Source organism: Dunckerocampus dactyliophorus, chromosome 18, assembly GCF_027744805.1.
Source record: "Dunckerocampus dactyliophorus isolate RoL2022-P2 chromosome 18, RoL_Ddac_1.1, whole genome shotgun sequence".
NCBI lineage: Eukaryota > Metazoa > Chordata > Actinopteri > Syngnathiformes > Syngnathidae > Dunckerocampus > Dunckerocampus dactyliophorus.
Window position 1 is genome coordinate 21893798 of NC_072836.1, and position 12496 is coordinate 21906293.

The window sequence follows — 12496 nt, forward strand, 5'->3', positions numbered from 1 at the left end:
ACATCAGATCTAAACTGGGGGAAAAATGATCTTGAATATCTTTCCTGATAATAATTGGGTGATGTATTAGTAACAAAATGATGCCACATCATTTGATAGAAATGAAAATGATCACCCTATAGAGGGGGGAAATCAAAGACACCCCAAAAATGAAAGTGGAAAAAATGATGCAGCAGACTGGTCCATTTTGCTAAAATGTCATTGTAGCAACTCAAAATGATTCTCAGTAGTTTGTGTGGCCCCCACGTGCTTGTACGCATGCCTGACAACGTCGGGGCATGCTCCTAATGAGACTACGGATGGTGTCCTGGGGGATCTCCTCCCAGATCTGGACCAGGGCATCAATGAGCTCCTGGATAGTCTGAGGAGCAACCTGGCGGCGCCGGATGGACCTAAACATAATGTCCCAGAGGTGTTCTATTGGGTTTAGGTCAGGTGAACGTGGGGGCCAGTCAATGGTATCAATTCCTTCATCCTCCAGGAACTACCTGCATACACTAGCCACATGAGGTTGGACATTGTCGTGGACCAGGAGGAACCCAGGTCCCACTGCACCAGCGTAGGTTCTGACAATGGGTCCAAGGATTTCATCCCAATACCTAATAGCAGTCAGGGTGTCGTTATCTAACCTGTAGAGGTGTGTCCTTCTGTGCGTCCTTCCAGAGATATGACCCACCACCAAACCGGTCATGCTGAATGATGTTGCAGGCAGCATAACGTTATTTATATATATATATATATATATTTATATATTTAAATATAATTGGCGACTCTAAATTGTCCACAGGTATGAATGTGAGTGTGAATGGTTGTTTGTCTATATGTGTCCTGCGATTGGCTGGTGACCAGTCCAGGGTGTACCCTGCCTCTCGCCCGAAGTCAGCTGGGATAGGCTCCAGCATGCCCCCGCGACCCTAATGAGGATGAAGCGGTATAGAAAATGGATGGATGGATCCATCCATCCATTTTCCGCTTCATATATATCTATATATATATATATATATATATATATATATATATATATATGTATGTATGTATATATATATATGTATGTATATGTGTATATATATATATATATATATATCCATCCATCCATCCATTTTCTATACCGCTTCATCCTCATTAGGGTCGCGGGGGCATGCTGGAGCCTATCCCAGCTGACTTCGGGCGACAGGCGGGGTACACCCTGGACTGGTCGCCAGCCAATCGCAGGGCACATATAGACAAACAACCATTCACACTCACATTCATACCTATGGACAATTTAGAGTCGCCAATTAACCTCACCTGCATGTTTTTGGGAATGTGGGAGGAAGCCGGAGTACCCGGAGAAAACCCACGCGCACACGGGGAGAACATGCAAACTCCACACAGAAATGCCCATATATATATATATGTATATATGTATATATATATATATATAAAATGTGTGTGTGTCCTTTGATTGACTGCTGACCAGTCCAGGAAAGCAACCACTCTAGAAAACGCAACTTTTTTTCATGTTGAGAGAATTGATGAGAGCCACTAATGCACACTACAGGCAGGGGCGCTGCTTAGTGCCGCAGCCCAGTTTAATAAAGGTTGCTCAATCCACTCAAGGGCTGGGCAACCTTTATTAATGCCAATAAACACTGAAACTGAGGGGACCCTCAAACCAGTGAATTTCTGCCTCAGCCCCAACAGAAAAGAGACTCTAGAATGGCTTCTGACTGGAGGAATAATTTTTGGAGCCTAAGAGTAGTATCATTCAAATAAATGAATCATTAAAGTTCATATTGGCGGTGTTAAAATACGTCTAAATGGCCCAAGCAGGCGATGCGAGAGAACGCGCTGCTGCAATAAATTAATTCTCCGCCAGTTGGCGGTACCGTGTGGTCGCCATTTTGCTGTGCAGCAGCAAGAAGAAAGAAGAGGAACCAAAGAAAAAGCACCACAGTGAAACCCACTTTCTTCTCCAAAGCACGTCTTCTCCACCATGGAGGTTCCTGGACCAGACAGCGATTGGAGGAGCCCTCAGTTCCGACAGAAAGTCGTCAGTCAGATGTGAGCATTTTGTTTTTTTAAACCTTCGCTAAATTAGCTTAGCTGAGTTCGCTTAGCCCCACTCGAACGCAGCTTCTTGTTTTGGAAACATGAAATAGCAGCATCATAAGTTAGAATATTACATAGTCAGGTACTTCACATGATTCATGTTAATGTGTATTGTTATGTATTATGACATTACGAGTCCATCAGCCGTGCTATGGTGTTGTCATACTTCATGATCATCTTCTCCATAAGACTCCCGATGGTCTTGGATGGGACGAGGTCACGCATTGTTAGTCTGCTTATTGACAATCTAAGTAGAACTACAACTAGAGAGTCCAGCATCATATTCTGGTCTGACGTCTGCCCCCCAGTGAAGACGCCATGAGGAAGGCAGGCACCGGACACAATAAGTCCAGCAATGAAATGGAAAACCACGTTTATGTCAAAGCCAAGTCCAGAGTAAGTTAGCAGGTCTAGAGTAAGTTAGCAAGTGAGAGGAGAGCAGTAAGTGTGGTGTTTTGTTGCAGGAGGAGTATTTGTCCCTGGTGGCGAGGCTCATCATCCACTACCGAGACATCCGTGAGTGTCCTCGCCATTTGCGCCTCCTCTGATTGGCCATGCACACCTGACACCTGACTTGTTTCTCTTTGACAGACAATAAGACACTGGGTGGTCCGGGTGAGTCTGCATGCCCTGCGTGGATGCATGTGGGAGCAGCGTAACGTTGTCTGTTATCTTCTGCTAGATCCCATGAATGCCCTGACTAATCTGACGGGGGTTGGAGGGGGCTCGGGTGCCATTGGCATGGGGCCTCACCCCACCGGTGCCCCTGTGGGGGGCATGGGGGCCATGGGGCCCATGCAGATAGGCCCGCATGCCATGGCGGGGGTGTCTGGAAACCCACAAGCCTGTGAGTGTGTTTCCTTGCTGCGGCATATGCTTGCACTTTTACCTTTTCACACCCGTGTCTCTTTTTCTCTCTACCGTTTGCCTGGGGAGTCACATGATGCCGGCTGCTTGTTGGTCACATGTTTCTGGGGTGGGACAAGGATGTCAAAAGAGGCAGTCGTTAAGCTTGATGATTAGCAACCCTGCTAATGAATTAACATTATAGGCTGCACCCCTCACTTCCTTCTCCTCCCCCTCTTCCTCCTTAGTGGGGGGTCCAGCCCAGTTGGCCATGCAGGGCCAGTCCATTCCCTTCCAGCAGTTCCAGCAGCAGAACCCCATGCAACAGCAGCAGCAGCAGCAGCAGCAGTTCCAGGTGCAGCAGATGAGGGCGCAGCAGCAGCAGATACACCAGAACCAACAACAGGCCCAGAACCAGCAGCAACAGAATCAGGTACACTTGAACTCATTTCAGTGTAGACATCTGCAGACTGCTATGCATGCACGTAGGCCTGTCACGATAATGGCTACATCGATTTATCGAATGATAAAAAAAAATCCAGGTCGATCATTACGGGCGCTCCATAAATTGACGTTTGTGTGTGTGTGTGTGTGTGTGCTCCATCTGCTAGTCTTTCAAGACAAGAGGGTTCACTTTACATCTGTCTGTGTGCCTTGATTTTATCGTGGAATGAATGCTGAGTGATCCCTCTGTCCTCTCATTCAGCATCTTTTGTGGAGGTGGGGCAACTAGTGAGCCGATGCAGGCGGCAACACTGGAGGCCCAAATTAGCCAAGAGACAGCATATGCTAACATGAATCAAGGCACAGAAGCGGTAGTTTCTACGGCGACCGCTGTATCAGCAGTGTGGAAATATTTGGGTTTTAAACAGAATGAACAAGGTGAACACATCAACACCGACCAACTGATATGTGGTATTTGTTTGAAAGGAGTCACGAGGAAGCAGGGGAACACAACCAACTTATATTCTCACCTGAAACACCACGATCCTTTTCATTTTTCCCAACTGGGAAGAAAAAATACCGCTGGAGGTGCAACAGTCCCTTCGTCCCGACAGCCAACGCTTACTGAGGCGTTTGGTCGGCAAAGTAAATCCAAGCCAAATGGTGTGCACTCACAGACCTTGTGGCTCACTACATTGCAAAATAAATGCAAACATTCAATACGGTGGAAAAGCCAACATTTGGGAAAATGTTAGAAGTGTTTGACAGACAGTACGAATTGCCTGGGAGAATGTACAGTTTATGTCACAAACAGCAATTCCTGAGCTACAGTACATAACCGAGTGAAAGAAGACGTGTTGAAGGACATCAAAAACAATACATTTTACGCCGCCACTAAAGATATGTGGTCCAGCCCAAATAGGACTCCCGACATGAGTTTAAGAATACACTACGTCACTGCTGACTGGACGTGTTTAGAGACCAGCTATGTGCCAGAGAACCACACTGCTGGCACCTTGGGAGAAAACCTTAAGTCTGCTCTAGCAGACTGGGGACTGGATGAGGACAGACTAGTCTGCATCACCACAGACAATGGTCCAAACATTGTGGCAGCAATAAGGAATCTTAATTGCTTTGGCCGCAACCTCCATCTTGCTGTGGATATGGACAAAGACTCGACATCACGTGCCATAGGACTCTGTAGGAGTTTGGTTAACACATTTAACCTAAATTGGATAAAGAAGAGAGATCTCCCTTAACACAGTCTAATACTGGTGAGTGTATGTATGAATGATATTTAACATTTACTGTATATTATTAGTTTCAAACTTTAGATACAGATGACTGAAAAATAACAAATATTATCTTCCCCTGCCCAGAATTTTGCCACACGATGGGGTACGAAACAGAAGATGGTAGAGAGGGTACTGGTACAGCTGCCAGCCATAACACATGTCGTAGTTGAGGACAGAAAACATAGCTACCTCAACCCAACCCCACAAGATGTTTCTATTTTGGAGGCCGTCAATGGAGCTATGAAGCCACTGGCTGATTTCACCAACATCATCTCCAGGGAAAAATATGTCACTGTGGCCTCAGTTAAACCTATGCTGGAATTGATCAAAGACGACCTTCTCCCCCCAAGGCCTGATGACACTGAACTGACAGCTAATGTTAAACAAAACATGTGCAAGATACTGACCAAAAAATACAGCTCACCTGCAATCCAGGTGCTCCTAAGAAAGGCCAGCATCTTGGATCCCAGGTATCGTGGAATCATGGAGGAGGAAGAGGCACTGGATGATGTCATGCATCAGCCTGTGCAAGAGCTTCTGGACTTAAGAGCCCGAAGGAAGTGGAAAAGGTACCAGTGGCGAGCGCTGCAGCAATGCACCCACAAAGAAGAAGCTGATTGATCTTCTTCAAAACAGAAGAGCTCAGGCTCAGAAGAGTGCAGGCTGATGCAGAGCTGACCAAGTTCCTCCAGGGAGAGGCACTTGATTCATCTGATGATCCTTTAATGCGGTGGCGTGACAACCAAAGAAGATATCCTTTTAATGGCCAAGTTGGGACAAAAATACAAGTGCATTTGTGCAACAAGCACCAGCTCTGAGAGAATGTTTAGCACAGCTGGCAACATTGCTACTCCAGAGAAATCCTGCTTTAAACCACACAAGGTCAACATTTTGGTGTTGCTTGCTCGGAATCTGCCAGATTAAGTGTCCGCTTTCCATACGGCCTGTGGCTAGTCTGCACTTTTTTTTGTTTACCTGTTAAGGACTAACACTCAATTTTTATTGTTTGGCGTGCAATTTTGTTTACAGAGACAAGAAACTTGATATTCCATTTTATTTAAGGTCTATTATTGATTGTATTTTATTATTTATTGTTGGTTATGATTGTGACTGTTATTTAAGAGCAATTAAAATTTTATTTATGTGCATTTTTTTTGCTGAAAGAGACGGTCCATTTTGATTTTTTTTTTGTTTGTATTTAAAACCTCTTGACATTCCGATTTTAATGTTAAATACTCTTGAGTAATTAAAGTTTATTACATTTGATACGATGTACTCGCATTATACCATAAAAATAATGAAAAACTGGTATCAGAACTTCTGTGTCAAGCAAGTAATTGAAGCTCACACGGGTACATTATACTTGAGCGTCATCTAGTGGTTCAAGTGTGCATTACACCTAGCGCTTTATGAAAACTGGCATCAAAAAATGACGAAATTGTTGCTTATAGTCGATATTTTGCAGCACAATCATCGACCAGCAACATTTTTTATCTTGACAGGCCCGCATCTGATTGTTTTACATTTTCATGAAAAAAACATTTTGGGAAAGATCATGCCATGTGGAGTAGCACAACCAAAGTAACTGCAAGGACTCAAAAGTGGAAATGAAGGAAGGTTCATGTCATGGATGTTGCCATGAGTGAACGCATGAGTGCTGTGTGTGTGCAGATGCACCAGTCCAGGATGCAGCAGCAGATGGTCCAGTTGCAGCTCCAGCAGCACGCTCAGGCCCAGTCCATCCAGCACATGGTCCAGCACCAGCAGGTTCAGGCCCAACCGGGTCCCATGCCACCACACTCGCAGCAGCAGGCCACCATGGCGCCGCAGCCTCTGGCCGGACAGATGACATCTGCTCAGCACGTTCCCATCAATTCGCTGAGTCAGCAGCAGCACCATCTAAAGATGCAGGCCTTCCAGGTGAGACTACCTGCTCCAGTCTGAACTGCATCATTTGCCTCCACCCTCCCCACTGCATGAACTCTGCATGTGTGCGTGCGCAGGCCCGGGCAGCCATGCAGCAGCAGGCCACAGTGCAGGCACAGCTGGCCTCCGTGTCGGGACAGGTGAGCTGCAGTCCCGTAGATTTCACGTAGGAAAGGAACAGCGGTGGCGTGCGCTCACACGTCTCGTGTCTTTCCTGCAGCTGGTCCGTCCTAACATGCAGATCCCGGCCCGGCTGCCTCGGCCCACTCTGGCTCCCTCTGTCCCACCCCCCAACACCGCCACTGCTGCTGTGACGGGACCGCCGATGACGCAGCAGGTTTGATGTCTGACCTGGCAGGGTGGGTTAGCCACTGTCCAATTACGTTCCTTCTTCATGCCAGCAGGTGCAGCAGCAGCATGTGATGATGTCATCACCTTCCCCGGTGCAGGTCCAGACACCCCAGTCCATGCCGCCCCCACCCCAACCTTCCCCTCAGCCTCCCGCCTCCCAGCCCAACTCAGTCAGGTACATGCGCACGAAGGTGTGCACACTCGCATCCTTTCGGCATCATTCTTTTCCACTTCCTGTATGCAGCTCGGGTCCGACGCCATCACCGGGGGGTTTCCAGCCGAGCCCATCTCCCCAGCCCTCGCAGAGTCCATCCACCGCCCGGACCCCACAGAACTATGGGGTTTCCTCCCCAGGCCCACTCAGCACTCCAGGTATGGGCAGATGCACGAGCACACCATGTGACCACCAGCTGTTCCGTGAGCCGTGAGTCTCGCTGACAGGAAACCCGAACTCAGTGATGAGTCCGGCTGGCGCTGCGTCCCAGGAAGACCAGCAGTACATGGAGAAGCGCAAACAACTGTCCAAATACATCGAGCCCCTCCGCAGGATGATCAACAAGATTGACAAGAACGAAGGTAGGGGTGGGGGTGGAGCCAAAAGCCAGCACGCCACACTACTTCCTGTTCACCTTGTTGTTGTTTGGATTAGAGCGCAAGAAGGACCTGAGCAAGATGAAGAGTCTCCTCAACATCCTGACCGACCCCAACACCAGGTGACCACATGACCTTTCAACCACTTGCCATGACAACACAACACGCAACAACATCTCTGTGACCTTCAGGTGTCCTCTGAAGACGCTGCAGAAGTGTGAGATTGCACTGGAGAAGCTGAAGAATGACATGGCCGTGGTGAGACACATCTTCCGCCTTTCATTTTCATCCCCCATTTTCAATATACGATACTGTATACAATACACCATACTATACACAATACACTATACTGTATACAATACTATACACTATACTACACACAATACACTATACTATACACCATACTGCATACAATACAATACATTATACTATACACTATACTACATACAATACACTATACTGTACACCAGGGGTCACCAACGTTTTTTCTTGCGAAAGCTACTTTTAGAAAATGAAAATGGCCACGAGCTACTCATTTTTGTAGAAATGATTTTTATACCTCATTTCAACCCAAACAGATCAAATATGCTTGTTTTACCATAACATGAACAAAATGCTGGTATCCACAACTCACATTTTATGTTTCAGAATACTTTTCTATCTAGTGTTCTCACAATATTAACTGAAAGCCTGAATGAAAAGCAGGCTTGCCGGCACCTCATGTGGTCGTGGGGGGCTACCTGGTGCCCGTGGGCACCACGTTGGTGACCCCTGCTCTACACCATACTGTATACACTATACCAGGGTCACCAATGTGGTGCCATGACCACATGAGGTCAATCTCCACATCATTTGAAAAGAAAATAATACAAAAAATATCAGTCCAGTCAAACATCAGGTCCATGTAAAGTTAACATGGGAAAACAATAGAAATACTCAACACCCACCCAAGCATATAGCAACACAGTTGGGCCAGTCCTCCACCAAAATCTCAACTTTCTTTTTCTGACTTTGGTCACTCTCGTCCTGCACATCTTGTATGAAACCACCACCTCTGCTAAACCCTCCTCTTCTGCTGTGTCTATGGACATCTACGTAGTTTTTCAATCTGGTTCCCACGTGTGCATTGGTACCGGTGCCATGGTACCCATCTCTACCACAGATGGAGCACCTCAGCCCGTGTGTGTGTGTGTGTGTGTGTGTGTGTGTGTGTGTGTGTGTGTGTGTGTGCGCATATCCGGCTCCTTAGCCAACCCCCCCGCCGCCGCCGCTGACCACCAAGCAGCAGTACCTGTGTCAGCCTCTACTGGATGCCGTCATGGCCAACCTTCGCTCACCCGTCTTCAACCACTCGCTGCACCGCACCTTCGCCCCCGCCATGACGGCCATTCACGGCCCGCCCATCATGTAAGTCCCCAGACACGCAGGACACACCCCTCCGTGTCCACCCTTTCACGTGTGGCATGTCCCTCAGCGGTCCCAATGTGTCCGCCCGAAAGAGGAAGCAGGAGGATGACGAGCGGCAGACGGTCCCTAACATCTTGCAGGGGGAGGTAGCCCGCCTTGACATCAAGTTCCTGGTCCACTTGGACCCGGCGCACTGCAGCAACAACGGCACCGTGCACCTCGTGTGCAGGCTGGGTGAGACATCCTGCCGCCACCATCCTCGCCGCTTCTCCAGCTGAACAGTGGTCTTCCTTTGCAGAGGACAAGAACCTTCCCAGCGTTCCTCCTCTGCAGCTCAGCGTTCCTGCCGACTATCCCGACCAGAGTCCATATTGGGCCAACGACGGCGAGGAGTACGGTGAGTAGGCGTGACTTCCAGTCTGCGGTAGGTGGCCTCGGTCATGTGACTTCCTGTGTGCATGTGGCAGGTGCTAACCACTTCCTGCAGACGGTGCAGAGGAACATGGCCTCCAAGCTGCTGCAGCTTCCTGACAAACACTCGGTGACGGAAGTGCTCCACACCTGGGCTCAGAGTGTGCGCCAGGCCTGCTTGGCAGCTGCCTGAAGCCCCGCCCACCCTCATGTCTCCATGTCAACTGGTGGCGTTCCAGCGGGAACCTGATGAACAGCTGCAATGTTTTTCTACGGTGAATAAAATGACTTGCTGTGATGTCACACCACATGTTTTATTGGTTAAAAATCAGAAGCTAAGTGAGAAGGCTTTGTAGGACACATTGGTGAACACGTCCACGTGCTCGCTGCTTCCTGCCGCCGTCAACACCTGCAACACACCGCATGGCTAGCCATCAGGATGCGCTCGCTGCGGGGGGGTGGCCTGCTGGCGCACTCACCTGGTGCTCTGTGCTGTTGGTGTTGAGCTGCAGGCTGTTGAGGTTCTGGGGGCTACAAGGGATCTGAGCCTTGACTTCCCCCCCCAACAGGCAGTGAGACACAAACGGACCTTCGCCCACCGCCAGAATCTGTGGAGAAATGACACACGCGAAGCGTTTACGGAGCATGTGTGGCATGGAGACAAGCGTGCTCACCATGTCCTGATAGAAGGTAGCTTGTCTCTGGCAGCCACTCAGTGGAAAGATGGAGGTCGGCGTCAGCGAGCGAAGATGCCACAGTGACAAGAACGGACCGCCACCACACAGCTGCGCAAACAGGAAGTTGAAGCGGATTAACATCAGCAACAAAAACTGTAAGACAGATGTTCTCACCATCCAATCCGAGTCGGTGGTCAAACAGCTGATCCACTTTCCAAACTGCGGCCGTGCACATTTCTGACAAACACAACGTCATGAGCCAACGGCAAGCACTTAGGCCAGCAACGTGCATCTTACTTGGTACTTGTGCACGTCCACGCAGTGGACACATTGAGCCGTCCTGCTGTCTGGAAACACCAGGACATTCATCAGATGACAGCACAGTTTCTGTTCTGGGACCAAAGCGGACACGGTGACTCACCCCACATCCTAACGGCGCCGTCCTCACTGCCCGACAGGACCTCGCCATCGCGCTCCCTCACGCTCAGACAGTGCACGTAGTCCGAATGTCCCTGGAAGACAGACTGGGGACGGATCGGAGACCAAAAAAATCAACACTGTGACTCAAGACCACCGCACCGGGACACCACATGACCCGGCCCACCTTGAAGACACCGTGTTCCAGATCCAGGACATGGACGTTGTTGTCCCCACCACCAATGAGCAGGCTGTTGTCCTGACACACACACACACACATTCAGTGTCCTTGGTCGTCATGGAAACCAACATGTCGATCACTCACTCGCGGGTTGATGACCATGGCGTTGATCTCGGGGACCTCCATGCTGCATCTAAAGCAAAAACAAGACAGGAAGTGCACCATGTGACGTGTTCAAACATTCTGGTTGGTGGGCCAGTTGCTCACTTGTAGTCGGGCCTCTTGGTCCACACGGCTTTGACGTTCTAAAGGAGGGGTGGGGACAAGAAGGCCGTCAGTCACATGCTGTCAGGCACCGTGCTGCCATCTTGCGCTACCTTCTTGATGAGCTCGGCCCAGTTCCAGGCGCTGATCTCACCATTACCGCTGCTCAGCAGCTGCCCGCCGGCTGACACGAGGCAGAAGACCGGACCCTCGTGACCTGCGGGACACGAGGTGGCGTCAGAGGAGCGGGTGGGGTCTGTGTACATTATGATGAGTGAAAGGTCACCTGTAAACGTTAGAACTGGTTTTCGAGCCGCATCGGACACATCTGGACTGAGAGCGGCACACAAACTGACAGCAAAACCTTCATCAGCATTACACAGGTGAAAGGTCACGGTGCTGATGTTCTCATTCACAGCCTCACCTGAAGATGGCGATCTCACCGTAGTTGTTTCCTGCCGCTAGAAATCGTCCGCAGGGCGAAAAACTTTGCGAGAACACGGACATGTGCAGCAGCTGTGGATGGTCACATGACAGAAAGGAGAGCCAATCACGTTACGTCAACAGTAGCAGACAGTGGCGCCTCCCAGTGCCGTAATACTGAACTCCTTTATTCAATGGCTTCTTTGTTAATGTTAGCATATTAGCAACATTCCTCCGCACTCGTTAGTGTTCTTTATCACTTGTACTTCACAAGCAAATATTCATATATTACTACATATTTTTGTGTAGTATTTAAAAAGTACCGCGCCACTCATTCACTGAGCCTCATGGTAGTTGTAGTAGCCATATGACACAGCACGTATATAGCACAGTATATACTACACAATATATACACGTATACATGAGCACAACCTTTACATTTTTGTCCGAAAGTTTCCGCTTAACGTGAAAAGTTTACCTCAATGGGACCCATTGTGCTCAAAGCCACAGGACGGCGGCGGCGCGGGAATGTGACGTCACAGAATCGAGGTGGGAGGGGCCCGACCCACTTTCTTCTTCTTCTTCTTTTTCTTCTTCTTTTAGTTTAATGGCGGGTTGCAACCATGACTTGAAAAGGTGCATACCGCCACCTACTGTACCGGAGTATGCAACATGGGCCATATACAGTATCTTACTTTATGCTATCTTAGATAGTGAGGAGACTACTTATACTACTAATAATAATAATCCTAATAATAATACTTATACTAAAATATTCTAATACTTATCTATATTCTATTATATAATCCTGTGTCCTTCAAATATTCTATCACTGCCCTCTGTATATCTCTTACCCCCTCCCCACCTGTTCCTAAGATACCCTCAATGCTCCATTCCCTTCCTATCTTCTTAATTCTTTTCCTTAACGTTACACGTTCTTCCCTATATCTCTTGCAGTGTAGTAATATGTGTTCTACGTTCTCTATACTTTTGCATTCCATACATACTTTTGATTTACATTTCCCTATCAAAAACATCTTGTCATTTAACCCGGTGTGATTGAGCCTCATCCTAGTTAACACTATTTCCTCTTTTCTGTTTTTTCTCTTCACCCCTTGTGCACTGATAGATTTTTGTACTTTATAACCGACCCACTTTCTGTAATGTGTCTC

General features: G+C 48.3%; 2 protein-coding genes across 4 annotated transcripts; one reads left to right on the forward strand and one right to left on the reverse strand.

The window, feature by feature from the left end:
* Positions 1-1863: 1863 nt before the first annotated feature.
* med15 (mediator complex subunit 15) lies at positions 1864-10888 on the forward strand. Of its 3 annotated transcripts, none has more exons than XM_054760332.1 (18): positions 1864-2043; positions 2400-2487; positions 2556-2607; positions 2683-2706; positions 2774-2938; positions 3186-3370; positions 6348-6596; positions 6680-6742; positions 6823-6939; positions 7004-7128; positions 7198-7325; positions 7395-7529; positions 7603-7666; positions 7736-7802; positions 8794-8951; positions 9019-9185; positions 9250-9348; positions 9419-10880. In XM_054760332.1, the coding sequence occupies exons 1-18, from the start codon at positions 1976-1978 to the stop codon at positions 9553-9555; spliced, it is 2091 nt and encodes a 696-aa protein (XP_054616307.1). In that variant the 5' UTR covers positions 1864-1975; the 3' UTR covers positions 9556-10880. The 3 variants fall into 3 exon arrangements, with proteins under 3 accessions (XP_054616307.1, XP_054616308.1, XP_054616309.1); XM_054760333.1 differs by having other exon boundaries at positions 7007-7128; XM_054760334.1 differs by lacking the exons at positions 1864-2043; positions 2400-2487; positions 2556-2607; positions 2683-2706; positions 2774-2938 and having other exon boundaries at positions 3069-3370; positions 9419-10888.
* Positions 8744-11876, reverse strand: thoc6 (THO complex 6). The gene is made up of 13 exons (XM_054760335.1): positions 11803-11876; positions 11326-11417; positions 11188-11252; positions 11015-11118; positions 10905-10942; positions 10782-10830; positions 10644-10715; positions 10461-10563; positions 10337-10386; positions 10214-10276; positions 10037-10147; positions 9842-9970; positions 8744-9771 (listed from the first exon to the last, which is right to left on the reverse strand). Exons 1-13 carry the CDS (start codon positions 11815-11817, stop codon positions 9691-9693), a joined length of 972 nt encoding a protein of 323 aa, XP_054616310.1. The 5' UTR covers positions 11818-11876; the 3' UTR covers positions 8744-9690.
* Positions 11877-12496: the final 620 nt, after the last annotated feature.

Coding starts and splice junctions, on each gene's coding strand:
- med15 (XM_054760332.1), top strand. CDS start 1,976: ATGGAGGTTCCTGGACCAGACAGCGATTGGAGGAGCCCTCAGTTCCGA. Junction 7,129..7,197: donor TCCCAGCCCAACTCAGTCAG/GTACATGCGCAC, acceptor TCCTGTATGCAG/CTCGGGTCCGACGCCATCAC. Junction 7,530..7,602: donor CAAGATTGACAAGAACGAAG/GTAGGGGTGGGG, acceptor TGTTTGGATTAG/AGCGCAAGAAGGACCTGAGC.
- thoc6 (XM_054760335.1), bottom strand. Junction 11,119..11,187: donor ACCAGTTCTAACGTTTACAG/GTGACCTTTCAC, acceptor CGTGTCCCGCAG/GTCACGAGGGTCCGGTCTTC. Junction 10,716..10,781: donor CCATGGTCATCAACCCGCGA/GTGAGTGATCGA, acceptor TGTGTGTGTCAG/GACAACAGCCTGCTCATTGG.